At 53.4% G+C, this 18,858-nt stretch overlaps 2 protein-coding genes across 4 annotated transcripts in view; both read left to right on the plus strand.

Annotated features, from left to right (window-relative positions):
• The window catches only part of EDC4 (enhancer of mRNA decapping 4), a 38,716-nt gene extending 29,643 nt beyond the window's left edge, over positions 1-9,073 (plus strand). Inside the window, exons 22-28 of one of the 3 annotated variants that reach the window (XM_082319981.1) lie at positions 918-1,073; positions 1,806-1,921; positions 2,592-2,757; positions 3,969-4,155; positions 5,474-5,693; positions 6,426-6,589; positions 7,940-9,073. In XM_082319981.1, the coding sequence (XP_082176107.1) occupies positions 918-1,073; positions 1,806-1,921; positions 2,592-2,757; positions 3,969-4,155; positions 5,474-5,693; positions 6,426-6,589; positions 7,940-8,132 (1,202 nt within the window). In that variant the 3' untranslated portion in view covers positions 8,133-9,073. Of the gene's footprint in view, positions 1-917; positions 1,074-1,805; positions 1,922-2,591; positions 2,758-2,845; positions 2,920-3,968; positions 4,156-5,473; positions 5,694-6,425; positions 6,590-7,939 lie in introns of those variants that run through there. The other 2 variants (XM_082319980.1, XR_014229020.1) reach the window with 2 other exon arrangements.
• Positions 9,074-9,321: 248 nt separating this feature from the next.
• NRN1L (neuritin 1 like) lies at positions 9,322-12,403 on the plus strand. Its single transcript, XM_082320040.1, has 3 exons — positions 9,322-9,419; positions 11,711-11,870; positions 11,958-12,403. Exons 1-3 carry the CDS (start codon positions 9,362-9,364, stop codon positions 12,229-12,231), a joined length of 492 nt encoding a protein of 163 aa, XP_082176166.1. The 5' UTR covers positions 9,322-9,361; the 3' UTR covers positions 12,232-12,403.
• The last annotated feature ends 6,455 nt before the right edge of the window (positions 12,404-18,858 follow it).

The raw sequence follows: 18,858 nt of genomic DNA on the forward strand, positions 1-18,858 counted from the left end.
AATTCCATCCTGTAGAAATTTGCTTTTTATGGATATTGGGCTTCTTGGTTTCTGTAGTGGTTTTGGCTGAGATAGAGTTAATTTTCTTCATAGCAGCTGGTATGGCGGTATGTTTTGGATTTGTGACCAAAACAATGTTGATAACACACTGATGCTTTGGCTGTTGCTAAACTCTGTCAAGGCCTTCTCTGTATTTCACGCTGCTCCACCAGCAAGCAGGCTGGGGGTGGGCAAGAAGTAGGGAGGAGACACAGCTGGGACAGCTGACCTCAGCTGACCAAAGGGATGTCCCCTACAGTATAATGATGTGCTCAGCAGTAAAAGCTGGGGGAAAGGAGAAGGAAGAGGGGATGTTCAGAGTGATGGCGTTTGTCTTTCAAAGTCACTGTTACGCATGATGGAGCCCTGCTTTCCTGGGGATGGCCGAACACCTGCCCACCAATGGGAAGTAGTAAATGAATTCCTTATTTTGCTTGGCTTGCATGTGCAGCTTTTGCTTTACCTATTACACTGTCTTCATCTCAACCTGTGAGCTTTCTCACTTTTACCCTTCCTGTTCTCTCCTCTATCCTGCTGCAGAGGAGTGAGCGAGCGGCTGCGTGGGGCTGAGCTGCCTATGAGGGCAGCTAAGTTAACCCACAATATGTAGGGAACACTACTGTCGAGCTTCTTTTAGCTGTTTGGCTTTTCTACCATGCCTTCCAGAGCTCTTCTCTTCCCCTGATCATTTGTTTAAGAGTACCCTGTTGTTTACAGGAACACATCAGCAATGTTATTAGACCCCTCTTTCACCAGAGCTGCAAATTTGTTCTCATTGAGCCTCTGGAGGTGAGGCTAGCATCCATTTTTGTGGACAGGAGTATTGAGGGTAGAAAGGAAATCTGTTGTTTGGCCTTCTTAACATTCATTCTCATTAGAGAGAAGACTAGACCGAGCGCTGACAGAAGGACAGCAGCGCAATGGGCAGCTCCAGGAGCATCTTTCTCAGCAGCTCTCTCAGTCCCTTTCCACTGCTGTGTGTAACCGTCTGGAGAGGACCATTCGTGAGGAGATGAAGAAGACCATACCCCAGTGTGAGTGTTGCTGCCTGTGTTTTGAAGGTGGATCCCTACAGTTAACGCTGTAGGGACTGGAAGCATGCTGTGTAAAAGTGTTGGCTCTATATGAAGTAGGAGTTAGGTTACATGAAGACTAGTCATTGCATTTTAAGCTGTTGTGGGCCCCACTGTAATCTGAGAAGAGGATTTGTGGTTTGGAAGGAGTATGAGGCTCCCAGAGGGAATGCCTTTCCAGAGAGCCTGGTCTGACCTTCCATTATAATCCATAAAGCTTCTGGAGTCTGTTCAGTGGAGGAAGGCAAAAGAGGCTAATGAGTTTGGAAATGTTGAGACTTGATTGGAGCAAATGTAAACTTGACTTTGCCTTTCCTTGATGCACTGGTACCATCCGCGTAAGGAAATGTTCAAAGAAATGCTAGTGGGAAAGCCTTCTGCAGCCATTAGTGTCCACCATTCTGCTTGAAGCAGGGCTACCCACTATCCTAGATCAGGTCAGCTGTGACTTTGTTGGGGCAAGTCTTGAAAACCTTCAAGATTGGAGATTCCACAGCTTCTCTGGTGACTTCCAGAGCTGTACCACCTTCCTAGCAAAAAGTTTCTCCTAGCTTCCCAAGGCAGAGCTTGTGACCATTGCCCCTCACTGTGTCATATCCAAGAAGAGTTTGACTCCATTTTCTTTTTTTGGTTTTGAAGTGTGACTCTAGGCTTAAAGCTGCAACTTTGAAATGTGTGTGTTGTTGTGCCTAGGCATTTCCAAGAGCATGGACCCTATTGCTGGCCAGCTAAGTAATACTATTGCCGCCAAGCTCACTGCTGTTGAGGGAACGCTGAAAGAGAGTATCACCAAGCTAGTGAAATCAAAGGTAAGGAAAACCAGACTGTACCTGCCTGGGTAGTGTTTCCTCATACCTCTTTCCGTCACTTATATCTCCAGGTAAGGTCATTTTAGTTGCAGGTGTTCAAAGCTCTTTCCCGGTCTCATCCGGAGTGTGAGCTTGTTGTGTACTCCTCTGCCTGCTTTGCCTCATTAGCCCTTTCTTTCATTCACCAAGTTGTTCATTGTCTACTAGAGCAGAGAGTTCTCACTATAGCAGTGTTTTTAGGGCCATCTCAGTCAGGCAAGTGGTGAAAGTTTGACTGGCTCTTCTGCTCTCTACAGTGTTCTCCATTTCTACATTATTTAGGGAGCAGAAGCTTGTTACTTACCTTGACAGGGAATGGTGGATTGTGGGAGGGAAGCAGGGGAAGGGGAAAGGAGCCATGCTTGACTGTGCCACCTTCCCTTGCTCTGCAGCTTAACTACAGGAAAATCATGATGTTCTCGGGCAGCCCCTCAGCAAGCAGGTACTCTGCCTGCTGGAGTCATGGTGCAGCCTGGTCAGTGGAAAGAGCTGAGGGAATACATGCTTCTGACACTGGGCTGTCCTCATCTGGTGTGGGTGTGTTGCAGGGACCTACAGTGTTTGTTCACGTATTTAGTCTGCAGCCGGCTGTTGTTAATTTTCTGGAATCTCTTCTGTGTGTGCTTCTAAGAACCTTACAGATACCGTTGTGAGGGCAACGGCTGATACCCTGCAGGGGCCGATCCAGTCAGCTTACAGGGAAGCGTTTCAGAGTGTCGTGTTGCCAGCCTTTGAGAAGAGCTGCCAGTCCATGTTCCAACAAATCAATGACACCTTCAAGCAGGGCACACAGGAATGTGAGTAGGTTTTCTTCTCTGAGTTTTCTCTGCACAGCCTATTTGCATTAGCAGCTGACAATAAATTGGCCTTTTCTTTGCCTTTCAGAGTTTCACTGGTGACCGTTTAACATCTTAGTCCATCTGCATGCTCCATTTCACTCTTGGGAAATAGGAACAGAAGTGAGGAGGTTTTTTGTGGGTGGTGCTATAAGAACAGAGATTCACCTCTGGTCTTTGTAGCCCATGCAGTGAAACACTTGGCCTCATTCTGTGAATCTGTGACTTCATCCCTTGAGTAGAAAAGCCCAGCTGTAGCATTACCCCATCCTGACATCAGGAAGATGATGTATGCAGAAGGTAGCAGTCCTGCAGCTAGGCCCTCATCTCAGAGGGGTAATGGGATTGGGGAAGGTTTAGAGAAGGGTACAGGGATGATCAGAAGTTAAATAGTGGCTGAACAGTGTGGATAGACATGGTCAGGCTGGAAAAAAGAAAACTATACTCTTAAGTAAGGAAAATTGTTCACTGATGCACTGGAGAAGATCTTTATGCTTCTCAGGCTTGGGATCCAGTTCCTTGGCCTTCTGGGAGGCCAGGCAGGTGTTACTCTGCAGAGCTGGTTTCTGAGGGGGCCGGAAGTTGGCTAGTTCTGGCACAGCGACTTCTGTTGTCCATAGATCTGCAGTGTTTCCAGCCACTGTTTATTTTGCACCCTTCCTTTTCTGCACAAGTCTTCCAGAAGTACATAGAGCTTATATTCTGATCCTTTTTGATCAGACCAGTTCATAAAATATTTTAAAATACAGCTTTTTGATCTCTGCAGACGTGATTATTTTTTTTTGTCAGAAATGTTCCTCCTCTTTCGTCATTGGCATTGAACTTTGTTACTAATGCAGATCACATCTCACACTGTGTATGAAGTAAAATACACTCACTCCCACCTTTATCTTGCCCTGATTAAACAGTGCCTGTAAAGGTCTGTCACAAGAGAACTCGTGGCTTTGTTGCTGTGTCATGTAATCCTGCGTGATGGGGAGGCTGGAAGCAGGGTTTCTAGGTTAGTGTAACGCAGCCCAAAACAAGGCTTGTGCGTCTCCTCTCCTACGCTCATACGCTGGCTCAGTAATTGTTTCTGCTGGAGAACGTGCAGAACCTGGCAGCTGGCTTTCTGCCCTGACCATCTCCACAAGTAGTGAAGGCACAAATGTCTTCCTCTCTCGTTGTTTCAGATATCCAGCAGCTTGAGACTCACTTGAAGAACAAGAAGGTACGAGAACAGGAGGCCCGGGACCCGCTGCTGAATCAGCTTCGACAGCTCATCAGCACCTTTCAGAGCACCACTGAGCAGCTGGCTTCCACTGTCACAGCCAGTGTCCATGCTGAGGTGCAGCATCAGCTGCATATTATCGTGGGCAAGTAAGTTGGCAGCTGGGCTTGTGGAGAGAGATCTCGGTGAGGTATACATGTGCATAACAAAAACCTCTCCCTGCTAGTTGTGGAACAAGCCCTTTGCCGCTGTAGGGCTGCTTGTTGGCTCTGTGCGCAGTATGACAAAGCATGTGGGCTGGTGTAACTGTTGCACTGTAGGGCACAAAACGAAGACTACAGAAGGTTTCTAACAAGGAGATTTATCACTGCTGTGTGTGGGAGCTCAGGGCCTGCTTTTCACGGCATCCCATGTGCATATTGGAGGGACAGAAGGACCTAAGGCAGCCCAAAAGCACACTCAATTCTGACTAGCCTTCCTGTTCTGAAATGTTCTTCTGATCCTGTGAGAGCTTTTCTTCTTTACTCTGTGCCCTCAGGCATACCAACAGTTTCTGCAGGCTACTCTGTCCTCCCAACTGCTCTGCAGCAATTTGTACTTGGCCATCCTGGTTTCAAGATGTGATCCTGGCGGTGCCTTCAGCATGTTCGCACCATGAAGCCGGTGGCAGGTTGCCAGCCATTAAGAATGGCTGGTGGTCACCTGCAGGTCAGAATGCCCCTGTCTATTTTAAGCCACTAGAACATGTGTCAGAGTGCCTTGGGGTCTTCAATGCAGACCACACTTGCCAGGAGGACTACCAGACTAAATTCTGGTCTTGTTGCCTGGGCTGTAGTTGCTCCCAGGGAAGTCCTGCTATTCTACCTGTGGCAGAGCAGGTTTGATGCTTTGTACCCTTTGCAAGAGGGGAGGATCCAGCCCTTGTTGGGGAAAAGGTGTAACACACAGCAGCGGAGCCTGCACTGTGAACTGGTCTTGTGTAGAGAAGTCAGAGGCTCAGTGGAAGTGTGTTCTCATTCTAAAGGTGTCAACTGCAGGATAGGAAACGGCATCTAACAGATCTGATACAGAAAGCTGGGCCCGTTCAGGGATGAACCTAGAGCTTAGTAGCCTTGCTTGTAAGCCAGACGCATTAAAAATTTAAAACGCTGTGTAACGAGAGACTTAATTCCCTGAAACATCACTTCCCTGCACAGAATCCCAGCATCTTCCTTGATGTTGGCCACAGAGCTACATTGTGCGGTGTGCTTCTGATGCCTGTGCCTCAGAGCAATGTGCATTAACCCTTTGGTAGCCACACTACAATAAGCAAGCAAGCCAGCCTATGCTTTCTCACTGGTACAAGCTTTGTGCAATGTTGTCCCTCAGCTCTTCATTTTCAGAGATGCCCGTTTGTTGTTTTTTGGTTTGTTGTTTTTTTGTTTGTTTGTTTTGTGTTTTTGTGTTTTTTTTTTTTTTTTTTTTTAGCATGCAGGAGTCTATTTTGGCCCAGGTGCAGAGAGTCATTAAAGGAGAAGTGAGCCTGGCTATGAAGGAGCAGCAAGCAGCTGTCACCTCGAGCATCGTCCAGGCAATGCGCTCGGCAGCTGGGACTCCGATCCCCTCTGCTCACTTGGATTTCCAGTCTCAGCAAACTCACATCCTTCAGCTGCTCCAGCAGGGACACCTCAACCAAGCTTTCCAGCAGGTACCTAGGCTTCCTAGTAGTGGGCATCGCTGCTTGTTGGGGGATAGAGTGAGGGGAAAAAGGGCTCCTTGAGCTGGGGACATAATCCCATAACTCATACAGGAGTTGCCTGAAAAGACCTGTGGCAGCAGACTGCTCAAGCAGCAGCTCTCATGCAGGTTGAGCCAGAGTCATACCAATTCCATGATTTGATTGCAATTGAGTTCCTTCTTCCCTGCCCATGCCTTGTCAGGACACTGTCAGTGCTCCAGTAAGCCAGAGCGTTTTGCCATCAGCGGTGGCACATGGTGCACCCCTGAAGAGCAACAGCTTCATAAGCCTCTCCAGGCAGATCTACCAGCTGGGGCCTGACCTTGCCTTTGCCTTTGAATATATAGGCAGATCCATCTGAGCTGCTGCAGACAAACTCCCCTGGGAATAATAGCAATGCTGTGCCGCTGGGCTGGCAGGGGATGCAAATAACTCTGCCCTGTGCTGCTAGTTGTAACTTGCTCCCCTCTGGCTGGCTGTGGTCTGTTCAGCTTAGAACAGACACAGGTGTCCTCTGAGCATAGACTGAGAGCCTAAACACGGTCCTGCTTGCATGTACAGCAGGGTTTGCAGAGACTTCTTCCAGAGGAGGCTGGCGAGCCATTCAGCTGCCCCAAGGCAGTGGGCGGCCTCGTGCCTCTGTCCTGGGTCCCTCACCTGCCTGTTGTTTCCTCTGCGTTTCTAGCTGTGTCTTCCTTGCAGGCTCTAACAGCAGCTGATCTCAACCTGGTCCTGTATGTCTGTGAGACGGTGGATACGCAGCAAGTATTCGGACAGCATCCGTGCCCGCTGTCCCAGCCTGTGCTGCTCTCTCTCATTCAGCAGCTCTCCTCGGATTTGGGTACTCGTACGGAACTGAAGTTGAAGTGAGTATGATCAGAGCACTGGGTCTGAACCTGTACAGACCTGTTCCTCACTCTGGCTTTAAATTCACTGCCTGGAAGTGGAAGGTGGTGCTTCGATGAAGGTTGGAACTTCTGTAGCCTGTTACTGGTGTGTGAACAACTAGCAATGACTTGGAAAAAGATGTAGGCATGGCCACGGAAAGCTTTGCTGTCCAGAGGTAGTAGGAGAAGGGGTACCCAGCTGTTACCTCCTGGATTGTAGTCTGTAAATATTATATGCAGTCCTGTGCAGTGATCTCCTTTAACCAAGGAACAATTCTCGTGTGGAGGTAAAAGGAGGGGTAGTGCCATGTTTCCTGGATAGCTTAATATCCAGAGCAACTTTTCTTTGTCCTCAAATCTTAACCTGTTGCTGGACTTTGTGTCGGCGGTTTCTTGTCGTGACTGCCAGACAGGCTCAGTGGGAGGTGGCAGCAGGAGCTACTGGAAGTAATGTCTGTTAGATGTTCTAAGCAAAGCTCGTGTGACAAAATAGTGACTGTGCTGATACTTGCCATGAACATTTTTAGTGAGTGAGTCAAAACCCTGTTATCTCTCCTAAAAACCTAACTCATTAAGGTACCTGCAGGTTTTAACCATGGCTTGTATGGAAAAATGGCTTAAATGGAGTTTTTAACTCAAGTTAGGAGTAGGGATTAAGCAAGCTAGAAAAACTGAAAAAGAGCTTTAGGTTATAGATGAGCTGGTAATCAGTTAAAGTTGCTGCTGTGAAGTTCAAGCTGGTCTGTTAGTGAAAACCTTTTTCAGTGACCACATTGCCTTACTGTCAGGCTGTAGCTTTGAAGTTTATGGCTCATCTGAACTTCAGAATGGCTTGTTGGTAAAATTCTTGCTCTTCCTCCACCCCTTCCTAGATAGACATATTGGAAGAAGACCTTAAATATATCGCTACATGAAATAAGCCTCACTGCTGAGGATTTTTACTGTCTAATAAGTGACTAATTCTGTTTATGCTAAAAAGGCGTCAAAGAAAATATCTACAGAGCTGTGACCAGGCATGGCCTGTGGCCAAGTGCCACCTCCAGCTCTGCGGGCAGTTCTAGCTTGCTGTTGTGCTTGCTTGGTTCAGGCAGCCAGGTTGTGTTGCATGTACTGCAGGCTGGAAAATCTATAGGCTGCCCTTACATGTTGAAGAAGGGATAGGTGGACTCTGCTATGAGTCAGTAACGTTTATTTTCTGATGACTGAACGTACTGCACTGACTTTGGGTGGGTGAGGGAGCAGAATTGTACATCTTCAGTACTAAAATGAACTGAATCAGACTGGGATTGCATGTTGGGTTTGGTTCTAACCCTGGTCTCTCTCCTTCAGTTACTTGGAGGAAGCAGTGATGCACCTGGACCACAGCGACCCCATCACCCGAGACCACATGGGGTCAGTCATGAACCAGGTGCGGCAGAAGCTCTTCCAGTTCCTCCAGGTGGAACCCCACAACACACTGAGCAAGCCTGCCCGTCGCCTCATGATCATGCTCCAGGGCCTGGTCACCCCCGGCATGACCTAGGAGGACCTGGCTGTCTTGTGGGCTGCTCCATGGAAGCCCACCCAGCAGATCCAGTAGTTACTAACCACGTATGGCTTGTGTTAAGAGCTCTTGCCAGGAAATCTATCAACATGTGTGTGATGTCTCTAAGGCAAACGCCATCTGTGTATAGTCCCAAATAGTCACTGAACGCTCACTTGGCTTATTTTCCTAAATAGCCTCTTTTTGAGAAAATTAAGTCTCTTCTTCACCTGCCCATCCGTCCCTGAGGCCTGACTGGCAGTCCAAGTTGCATTCAGCAGAAGCTGGTGGATTTCTTACCCCTTTAGTTTGGCATCTGCTGCCATGAGCAGAGGAGAAGGGAGGTGCACTCTGAGCCCTGAGCAAGGGGGCTGCCAGGGACATGTGCTCCTTGGTGCCAGAAACTAGCACCTGTATCTTAGTCAAGGACTCAAACTCCTCCCTGGTGGGTTGAGTAGCTGGGAGGACATCAGCTGAGCAGGAGGGAAGTTTCATTGACTCCAGATCCCCACTGCCACTGCAGTGGGGTGCACAGCCCCATCCTGCGTGGTGCAGGCAGGTTTGGGCAGGGGGTCTGCACATGCGTGCCTCTGGAGTGACCTGAGGAGGTGCTCTGGGTCGGGATGGTCAGGCAGCAGCAAGCTGTGAGAGCCCCTGGGGGCTATCGCTTCTGTTGTGCATCAGAGCATGTCCATGGTTCAGACGTTAGTTTTGATTTTACACCAGGGTTTTTCTTTTTATCTTAAATTTTGAATTTTTTTTTTTTTTTGAAATAACATTAGGAACAATTCAATAAACAACTTTTTGAGAAAAAAAAAAAAAAAAGCGGGGAGCTGCTGTTGTGCCAGAGAGGGAATAGTGCATGGCCTTTGGAAGCAGTCCTGGAGCACGTGAAATGTCTCGGAGGACATGTCATCAGAGGGCTGGGATGCCCTTTCTTTTCCCGGATTTTCCCAACTCCCTGCTTGAGCGATGGTGTGCGAGCCCCGGCGGGCGCAGGCGTCTTTCCCTCCGGGGGAGGCTTTGTCAGGGATGGCGGCGGTGCTCTGCCCGCCCCAGCAAGGAGGCCGAATTCCCCTTTCCGCAGCCGAAGCGGCCGCTGGGCTCGCAGGGTCTGGGGGCGGGGCCGCAGGGTCTGGGGGCGGGGCCGGGCGGGGCCGGGGGCCGAGGCTGCCGGGGCGGCGGGGCGCGGAGCACACGGCGGCGGCGGCGGCGGCGGGGTCCGCACCATGGGCTGCGGCTGCTGGCGGCTGCTGGGCGTCGTGTGCCCGCTGCTCCTGCACCTCGGTGAGTGTCCCCGGGACCTGGGGGAGGCGGGCGGGTGGGGGCGGGACCCCCGGCCACCTCGGCGCCCCTACCCTCTCCAGCTGCGGGGAGCGGGGTGCCCGGTTGCCCCGAGGCTCAGCGATCCGCTGTCGTCCTGTCCTGCAGTGCCGGGCAAGGAGGAAAGTGGGTTTGCAGCACTGCCCAGGGGTGCCTTTGCTCAGACAGGGACAGTCCCCAGGCTCCGGCGCTCCAGCCCGCAGCAGTGCCCCAAGCCGACCCCGTGCTCCTGGTGGCTTCCCCTGCCTGCCCTCCTTCACCAGGGGACCGGAGGGCATCCTGCCCGCTGGGGAACGCTTGTCCGGCATATCCGGCACCAACGTGCCACCTCCACGCTCTCCCACTCCTCCCAGAGCCGAAGGAGGACACCATCCAGCTCTGGGCGCAGCAGTACCCAGTGGCATCCCTGCCCCAAAGAGGGATGCAGGAGCCCGGGGCTAAGCTGGTCCGGCGCTGCAAGGAGGGTGGAGGATGGGGACTGCCAAGCCTGGGGCAGTTTTTGGGCTCAGGGGGTGGATGATTCAGGCCCTTCCCCAGAAGCAGGACGGCTGCGTCAGCGCTCGCTTGGAGCCAGCGATGCCCTGCAGCACCCTGGGCCCCCTCCCCACCTTTCCCTTGGGGCTCTCTCCCTGACGCAGCCGAGGGCAGGTTTTTCCCACCTGGTTTTGCAGCAGGGTAGCAGAGGTGATTTTCCCTCCTTGTTTCTCCTTCCTTGCCTGCCCTGCCCAGCCTGGTGCCAAGGGAGCTGGGAGGAAGGGAGGGCTTGGGCCAGGCGTTAGAGGAGCCCAGGAGGCCAAAACCCAGCCTGCGGCAGGGACCAGGTGGCCAAGGGAAGGCATTTCCCAGTGTGTCCCTGGGCTGGTGGGAGACGCACTTGTTGCCCGGCTGGGTCAAAAGAGCAACAGATCCCACTTTTCTCTACTGATACCTGTGATATTTGTCACCCACGTGGCTGCCATCAATCTGAGACTTTCCTTGGTGATGTGTTTGCGGGGTTTCTCATCGCGAATGCCCTCTGTGCCCCGTGACTGGCTGAGGTTTCAGGCTTGCCCCGGCACTAGTCTCAGCCGCAGCCACTTTGCTCAGGGCCTTGTTCCAGGGGCACAGGCATGGGATGCCAGCGGCACGGCACACGGCTCCCTGGAGACATCCTGGCTGCCCTGGCAGGCGCTGGGCAACTTTCGACTGCTTCTGGGGTCATCTTCCCACGGGGGACCCCTCTGGGACTGTCCTCATGCCTTTTTAGCATCCTCAGCTTAGCGAGCTCCCAGGCGCACACCCATGGCACTTCCCAAAGCCTCGCACCTCCCGTGACGTGGCCCTGCGGGACCCCCAGGGCAGAGCCGAGCCAACTGTGCAGCATTTCCCTGTGACCCAGCCACACACCGGCTCCTTCTGGGCTTCACCCCAGCTGTGGATGGCACTCGTGGTCATCCCCAACACACCCTGTCACCCACCGTCCCGTGGCTGGCACTGGGGTTCAGCCGCTCCTGGTGGTTCATCCCTTGCGGAGCAGAGCAGGGAATTGGGACTTTCAGGGTGAAGCAGGCAGAGTTGCACTTTTGCCTCTTCCTTTCGTGCTTTTCCTTCCCTTTTCTCTTCCCTCTTTCCCCTTCCTCTTTCTCCTTTCCTTTCTCCTTCCCCCTTTCCCCTTCCCCTTCCACCTTCTCCTTTACCCTTCCCTCTTTCCCTTTCCCTTTTCCTCTTTCCCCTTCCCCCTTCCCTCATTCCCCTCTCCCTTTCCCTCATTCCCCCTTCTCCTTTCTCCTTTCTCATTCTCCTTACCCTTTCCCCTTCCCCTGTCCCTTTCCCTCCCGCTGCAGTAGGAGCAGGGACTCCAGCTTGCTGAGCCTTTGCTTTTGTTTTTTTTTTCTGTTGTAGTAACAAATTAATCTTTGCTGTTAGGGGATAAAAGCCAGGACAGATGGCTCTGGGGAGAGCCTGGGAGGCCTGAGGCGAAGCGGCCGGCACACAGCTCTTCCCCTGCGGCTAATGGCAGCATCACTTGCAGGGTCATCGCATCGTGCCACATCGGGCTCCTGGACCAGGAGTGAAAGTTCACTCTGAGCACCTGGGGAGAGGACACCGGGGGTCTGGTGGGATGCGGAACGGGGTGCCAGCCCCTTGCCACATTTCAGAGCCCAGTGTCACCCCCACCCAGTGACACCCGCACCCCATGCGTCTCTGGGCTGGGCGGGCAATGGCTGTCAGGGGGGTCCGCAGGGGCTCAGGTCCATCTCTCCTGTTCCCCGCAGCTGTGAGCCAGGAGTCCGTCAGCATGGCGGGGAAGTGTGACACCATCTACCAGGGCTTCGCCGGCTGCCTCATCAGCCTGGGGGACAGCATGGCCCAGAGTGTCCGGCGGCAGCGGGAGGAGGGCGGCGAGGAGGCGCAGGAGCTAGACACCATCTGCAAGTGAGTGTCCCTGTCCCTGCGGGAGCTGCTGGGACAGCCGGGTGACCTGCCACCAGCCGTCCTCCTCACTCCTGCCTGTCTTCCCAGGTCCTGGGACGACTTCCACGCCTGCGCCAGCAAGGTGCTGTCTAGCTGCCCGGAGGAAGCGGCTGCCATCTGGGAATCACTGCGCCAGGAGTCCCGCAAGATCCAGTTCCAGGGGAACCTGCAGGAGCTGTGCAGCGCCCGGGGACGCCTGGCCAGCACTGGTGGCTCGCCAGCCGCCGAGACCAACCAGGCCACGCTGCGGGGCTCGGCCACCCCCCCACGCCCCCGGCTCCTGGCCCTGCTGGCCCTACCGCTGCTGGTGCCTCGGCTCTAGCCCTGCCCGCCCATGGGGTGCCCAGCCGATGCCCCGGGTCAGTCCCCTGGTGCTGGCCGGGCACTGGCACCCGCGGTCCCTGCTGAGCCCATCTTCCCCCCGGGCATCCCTTGCAGGGCACGGTCCTCTCCTGCAGCCCTTCAGATGGATTTATATTTATATTAAAAGACACTTTTACATTTCTTCTGTCTCTCTGCCGTGGGATGCCCCTCACATTCTTCCCAAGCTCTGGGTTTGCTCCAGGGATTGGAGGGGAGATGCTCCCTGGACCGGCCCCCAGGGAGGGTCACTGGGGGGCTCTGTGGCTCTGCCCCCCCGGCGCATCGCCTGCAGCCATGCTGGGCAGCCCACAGGACCCCAATGGCCCCAGGGAGGGCTGGACTGGGGATTCCCACCGCCCTGCCGTCACCTGACAGCTGCTTTTCAGGGCTAGGCATAAAGGATATTCCCTTTAGAGATGGGTCAAATGGTTTATTTATTTTAAAGGGCATCTTAGGAAAACACAGTCCATGTATTTCTCTTTTTTTCTTTTCGGCAGCTGATACCTTGTCCTCTGATGGGTAACTCCAGCAACATCAGACAATTTTCTGAAAGAAACCCATTTTCCATCCCTTTTATTTTGGTCCTGCTATATTTGGTCCTCTTAATGGTCATCAAGGAAATTGGGGGTTGCAGGGAAAAGAGGAGGGCTTTTTTAGACAATGTCATGGTTTAGCCCCAGTCAACAACTCAGCACCACACAGCCGCTCACTCACCCTCCCACCCCAGTGGGATGGGGGAGAGAATCTGAAGAGGAAAAGTAAGAAAGAAAGCTCATGGGTTGAGATAAGAACAGTTTAAAAATTGAAATAATAATAATAATAATAATAATGATGATGATTGATGATGATGATGTAATGAAAAGGAAAACAATGAGAGTAAGAGAAACAAAACCCAGGAAAACCAAGTGACGCAACTGCTCATCACCCCCTGACCTACGCCCAGCCTGTCCCCAAGCAGCGATTGCTGCCCCCTGGCCAACTCCCCCAGTTTATATACTGGGCGTGACTTCGTAGGGTGTGGAATAGCCCTTTGGCCAGTCTGGGTCAGCTGTCCTGGCTGTGCCCCCTCCCAGCTTCTTGTGCACCTGGCAGGGCATGGGAAGCTGAAAAGTCCTTGACTAGTGTAAGCCCTACTTAGCAACAACTAAAACATCAGTGTGTTATCAACATTATTCTCATCCTAAATCCAAAACACAGCACTATACCAGCTACTAGGAAGAAAATTAACTGTCTCCCAGCCAAAACCAGGACAGACGAGATGACCTAGGTGAAAAACCAGGGAACCGAAGCTCTCATCCAGGTCCAAGTGGGACTCGCTGAGGTTAAACCAAGCTGATGTGCTAGAGTTTAACGTGGTTAAACTTGTGACAATCAATGGAAGATGCTGTTATTCCCATCCCTGTTGCTGTTATGCTGCAAACTTCAGATTTTTTTTCCTAGCATACTAAAGCCCATCATGGCAAACCAGTTCCCCTAGACGCGGGTGGGCAAGGTGACCTCCCTGCTCTCCAGGGAACAGCCATCTCCCCTCACCCACCACATAAAGGGACATTAAAATTGCAAATGGGCCACCCCATCTATTGCATAGATCAAGGGCTCCTCACTGGCACGGCCCCAAGGCTCCCGGCAGCGGCAGTGGGTAGATCTGGCCAGCACGTGGGACACCATCATGCTTGGTAAAGGCAACAGCACCCTGACCGCCAAAATCCTCCAGCCAACATGCGTGCCGCCACACCATGGACCGTGCAAGGCTCAGCTGCAAGCAGGAGCGATGAGAAAAGCAGCTACGTGCCATGAACAGTGAGTTGCTGCAGTGTCTTTGATTCCTGGGGTGACTTCAAGGCTGCCCCAGAAACACCCCCGCAGCTGGTCACGGGGCACGGTTGTGGTTTTGGTCCAGGGAAGTGTTTGCACGCTGGCCCGTGTCTGAAAGTCATCAGTGTGCAAGCAAGAAGCTTAATTACTGCTGTCCTCATTGAGCCAGGGAAAATTATTGCTCGTTTCATTGCAAAACCTCTTCCTGTGAGGTCTGGTCACTTAAACATGTGATCCCTGACCTCTGGGATGTCACTGTGGCTGCTCCGGTCACCTGCCAGCATCCAGGACCGGGAAATGCTGCCCGGCTTGTTGTGCCATGGTGCATCCTGGGGGGCTGAGCTGTCGCTGCCAACCCTTCAGCTTTATGGGGGAATCCCATGTTTATTTCATGCTGTTTATTTCATTAACCAGCCTGGAGCTGGCTTGGGGGGACACACACAAAACATCACCTGGAGAGGAGCAGGGACAGGCTGCCTGCAGCCTTTGCTGGGGGATGGCGCCGAGCCCAGGGCCAGGTCCCCCACAGGACATGGGGCAAAATGCTGTCCCGGCTCTCCTTGGCCGGCAGCTGCCGCTCCCCATGTTTAACGCCAGCCTCGGGGGGATAATCTGCCGATTCTTTCCTTTCCAGTTCCTGACAATCCGGTGTTTAAGGGTGAATTAGTGCTGGATCCTCGCAGGGTGGCTAAGAGGATAAACGCCAGACAGGCGCCAGCCACGCACCGCGCAGCGCCTGTCGCCTTGCTGGCACCTCTGCGGGGCCAGGAGCGGTGGGCTCGCCACCACGGGCTGCTCCCCATCGTCCTCCACCGGCGTGGCGGGAGGTGGCCGGGGAGCTAGAGGGCCACCAAAGCCGTGCTCTGCCAGGCCGTCACTGCAATGGTGACACCGGCATGCAACAAACCACGCCACTTCAATCCAGCTGGGAGCTTGTGGGTGTTTGGGAAGATCCGCAAACACCCACCAAACACTCTGGGCGTTTGATCCTGCAGGCAGAAAGACGCGCCGCACATGTCCTGTGCCCTGGAAGACGTCACCGCACGTGTCCCACACCCTTGGCTATGTCACCACGTGTCCTGTGCACCAGCGCATGTCACCACCCATGGCCCGCCCCCTTGGCTGTGCTACCACACATGTCCTGCAGCTGGAAGGTGTCACCATATGTGACACCAGAGTATGTCACTGCACAGCCTGCAGGCACTGACGGTTCCAGGGAGCCGGGGCTGGGAATTGGGGATGACAGGCTAGGATGGGCCTGTGGGTCATCGCTGCTTGGTGACACCCCATGGTGCAAGGGTCCATAGCAGAGCACTGCCCTAAGCCCACTGTCACCGTGTCACCCCTAGTCCTCCTGCAAGGAGGTGCCTGTAAGGCTGGGAATGGCAGCATGATAGCAAGGATGGGCATGCCAACCCTGGGGAAAGCTCTCTGGGTGCTCCAAAATCAGGACAAGCAGCCAGTGTCCATCCTCCTGTTGGGTTCTAGGGTTCAGGACAGTCCTGCAGCCGTGTCCCGCTGTGGGAAGGGACATCCTCGTTCTTGCCCCTAAAACTGGACAGCTGGCTCCCTGCATGCTGGCCAGCATCTTAAAGCAACTGCCCAGGCTGAAACCCGTGGTTGCTGGACGGGGGGGTCAGGGACCAGTGGCCCCAGCACTGGGCACCTCTGAGCACCCGGCGTGCTGTGAAAACCCATCGCTCCGGTTATGAAACTCCAGCGACCTACTTTACACTCCCCGCTTTTGTTCTTAATTCCCAGATATGGCCGCTCTCCAGATTTTGCCCATCAAGGCAAATTAATTGGAGTAGATCCTAATTTGCTCTCTGCTGTTCTTTGGGCAGCAGATTAAATGCTCTGCAGACATTATCTCCCTCTCTTTTCTAAGAGACAAACCTGAATTATTAAAAAAAAAAAAAAAAAAAAAGAAAAGGGGATAAAGGAAGGCCGAGTTAGGTTGAGTTGATGTTTGAATTCACTTTTTGTAATCGCAGAAGGGGCCGGGGAGGCCCTTGTGTCCCCAGGCAGCTGGAACCAGATGGTGACACTATTCTAGGCAGCTGTGTGAGCGGGATGGCACACGTGGCACGGCGACACGAGGGCCAACCTCCCGGCCACACCACCTGCTGCCTCCGCCACGCGGTGGATGAATCCTCCATTCCTTTGCCCAGGGAAATTCCTCCTGGCGAAGGTGCCGGCTGGGGAACGACTCCTCGTCTGTGAGAATGCACTTGGGTTTCTCCAACAGGATGGGCTGAAGCTGTGCCGGGGCCACCAGTGGAGATGGGACAGCTCCTTGCTCTCACACAGTCCCCAATGCCACCGTCCCAATCTGGTGTCCCAGAGGAGGAGCACACCCGGGCACCAGCCTTGCCGGGCAGAGCTGCCTCCAGCATCGCTGGCACCCCAGCATGCCAGGGCAGAGGGAGTGTCAGGAGCCGTGTGTAGCCTGGAGGACACTGTGTCACAGGGCTGGCCACCGTCCGAGCTCACGCGGGGATTTCTGCTGAGCCAAATGTCCAACTTTCCATAAGGAAATGCCAAAAGGCAACTTCAGTCCCCAACAGATTGGATGCAGCAGGAACGGCTGAGCCGGAGTCACCTCTGCCGCTGGGGCCGCACTCAGCCCCCAGCCTGGCACCCCGTCTGCGCTCAGCTTTGGGTTTTTTTTTTTTTCAAAGAGGCATATGGAAAGTTGGATTTCTTTTTTAAGCAGCTTTAATTGAACATCCTCCCTCTCCGACCTCTGCTCATCCTTGCCAGGACAACCTTGAGCTCTGGCCCGGCATGGCCGCTGAGGCATGGGCTCACCGCCACATGGGGCTAGGATGTGGCTCAAAGGAAATCCAGGTTTCCCGCTTTGCCATGTGTCCATTCGATGGCAGATGAGGGACCCCGTTCTCCTCCTCTTCTGGCTTCCTATGGCCCAGCACAGGAGGAAGCCCCAGGCTCCCCACATTGCCCCATGCCCTGGATGTGCAGCAATGTCCCAGGCAGCTTGGGGGTGTGGGGGATGCTGGAGGTGGTGTTGGCCGTTTCCATCCCTCCACAGGAAACTACAGGTCATTGCACCCCAGTGAGACTCCAGATTCGGATGGCAGTGCTGCAGGCAGGTGTTGGATGCAAAGGGAGCTCCGGAAGGCTCTCGTCCGAGCTCCTGCTTCCAAGCAGAGTTTGCCTCCAGGGGAGCTGTGCATCTCCAAGGAGGGAGGATTCTCCACCTCTCTGAGTATCCAGTGGTCCCAGCCTACCTTTAGCAGCTTCCACAGGAGAACTGGAGATGCAAAACCCTAAGGGGAACCCATCCTTGCAGAGGGATGCTGGTTGCCAGGAGGGAGCAGCCAGGCTGCGGGGCCACCTGTGCTGCTGCTTCTTTGTAGAGATCCCTGCCTTGATGGGCTGAATCCTTCCCACAGCGCTGGAGGCAGGCTGTGAGTCCTGGGGGGGTGAGAGCTGGCAGAGGATTTCTGAAGGGGCAAGCAAAGAGGAGCAGGGTGAGGCTCCTCTCTCAGGAGAGAAACATCTTGGAAGGGAGGAGGCAGAACCAGGTGAAAGTCAATGAAGAAAGAAGAAGACAGCCTGTTGACAGCGGGGTGAGAGGCTGCAGAGCCTCCCTGGCGCTCGGAGCTTTGCGGCCTGCAGCCAGCACCCGCAGCAGCAAGATGCTTACCCTGGTCATGAAACATTTCTTGCTGGAGAAATGACTCTAGATTGAATAACAGGTTTCAGGGATCAACTGACACTGACCCCAAACTCAAATCGGGTGCCCAAACCAGCAGGCAGTGGATCACATAGCTGAGAGGAGGGTTCTCTGAGATCCCTGCCTGCTCTCACGCTCCGTCACAGGTTTCACACTTCCCCCAGACCTTCTGCAGTGAGCTATGGGTCCTTCCCGGCCTCGTCCCTGGGTAGTTTGCTGGGCGGATATGTTGGCTTCGCGTGGATGTCTGGTGTGACGCTCTCTTGGCTCTGGTGGGTCTCGGAGCACTACCACAGCATAAATAATACAAGAAAGAGCCACTCTGATTGAAGTTCTCAGAATTCCATGGTTCTGGCCCAAGAGTTCAATATGTGTTGGCTCTTTGACATTTTTGCGCTGACAATTAGCAGTGGTGATGGACCTGTAGCTGCCTCATTTGATGTTCTCATGAGCTGGGCAGGAAACAAAGCTGTGAGGAAGTGACTAATGGAAGATGCAAAACCCTGAGGGAGACCCATCCTTCAGGAGCAGCTATCCCTGTCTGAGCAGCTGTGGCCAAGGTGAGGCAGCCCACTGCTGTACGCCCATCCGTTGCAGCCGGGCTGACAAGGAGAGATGCACGCTTTTTAATTTGCTGGTGGCACCAAGTTGGGATGACCTTGAGAAACAGCCTAAAATAACGGGATCAACTTTAATAGGGACACATGCAAGGTTTTACATGTTGGGCACAGGCTAAGCCACCTCCCAGAGACAGTGCGGGGGACGTGTGGCTGTGGAAATATCTCCAGAAAGAAAATGGGGGGTTATAGGGCTGAAAATGTACCAGCAGCACCATTACTGTGTGGGACAACAAGAACCGGTTAATTTTGCTTGCAGGAAACTGTACAACTCACCAGATCTGCTGAGTACAGCCCAAGCAGCCCCATCTCAGACCTGTCACACATCTCCGTACCTTATCTGGAATTACATGGGAAAGAAGCTGATGACAATAGCATGCATCAGCAGGTATAACTTTTATTATGGTATGACTTACTAAGCATTTTAAACAGCCAAAGAGCCCAGGAGTGTTAA

The sequence above is a fragment of the Platalea leucorodia genome (assembly GCF_965183815.1).
Source record: "Platalea leucorodia genome assembly, chromosome: 8".
Lineage (NCBI taxonomy): Eukaryota > Metazoa > Chordata > Aves > Pelecaniformes > Threskiornithidae > Platalea > Platalea leucorodia.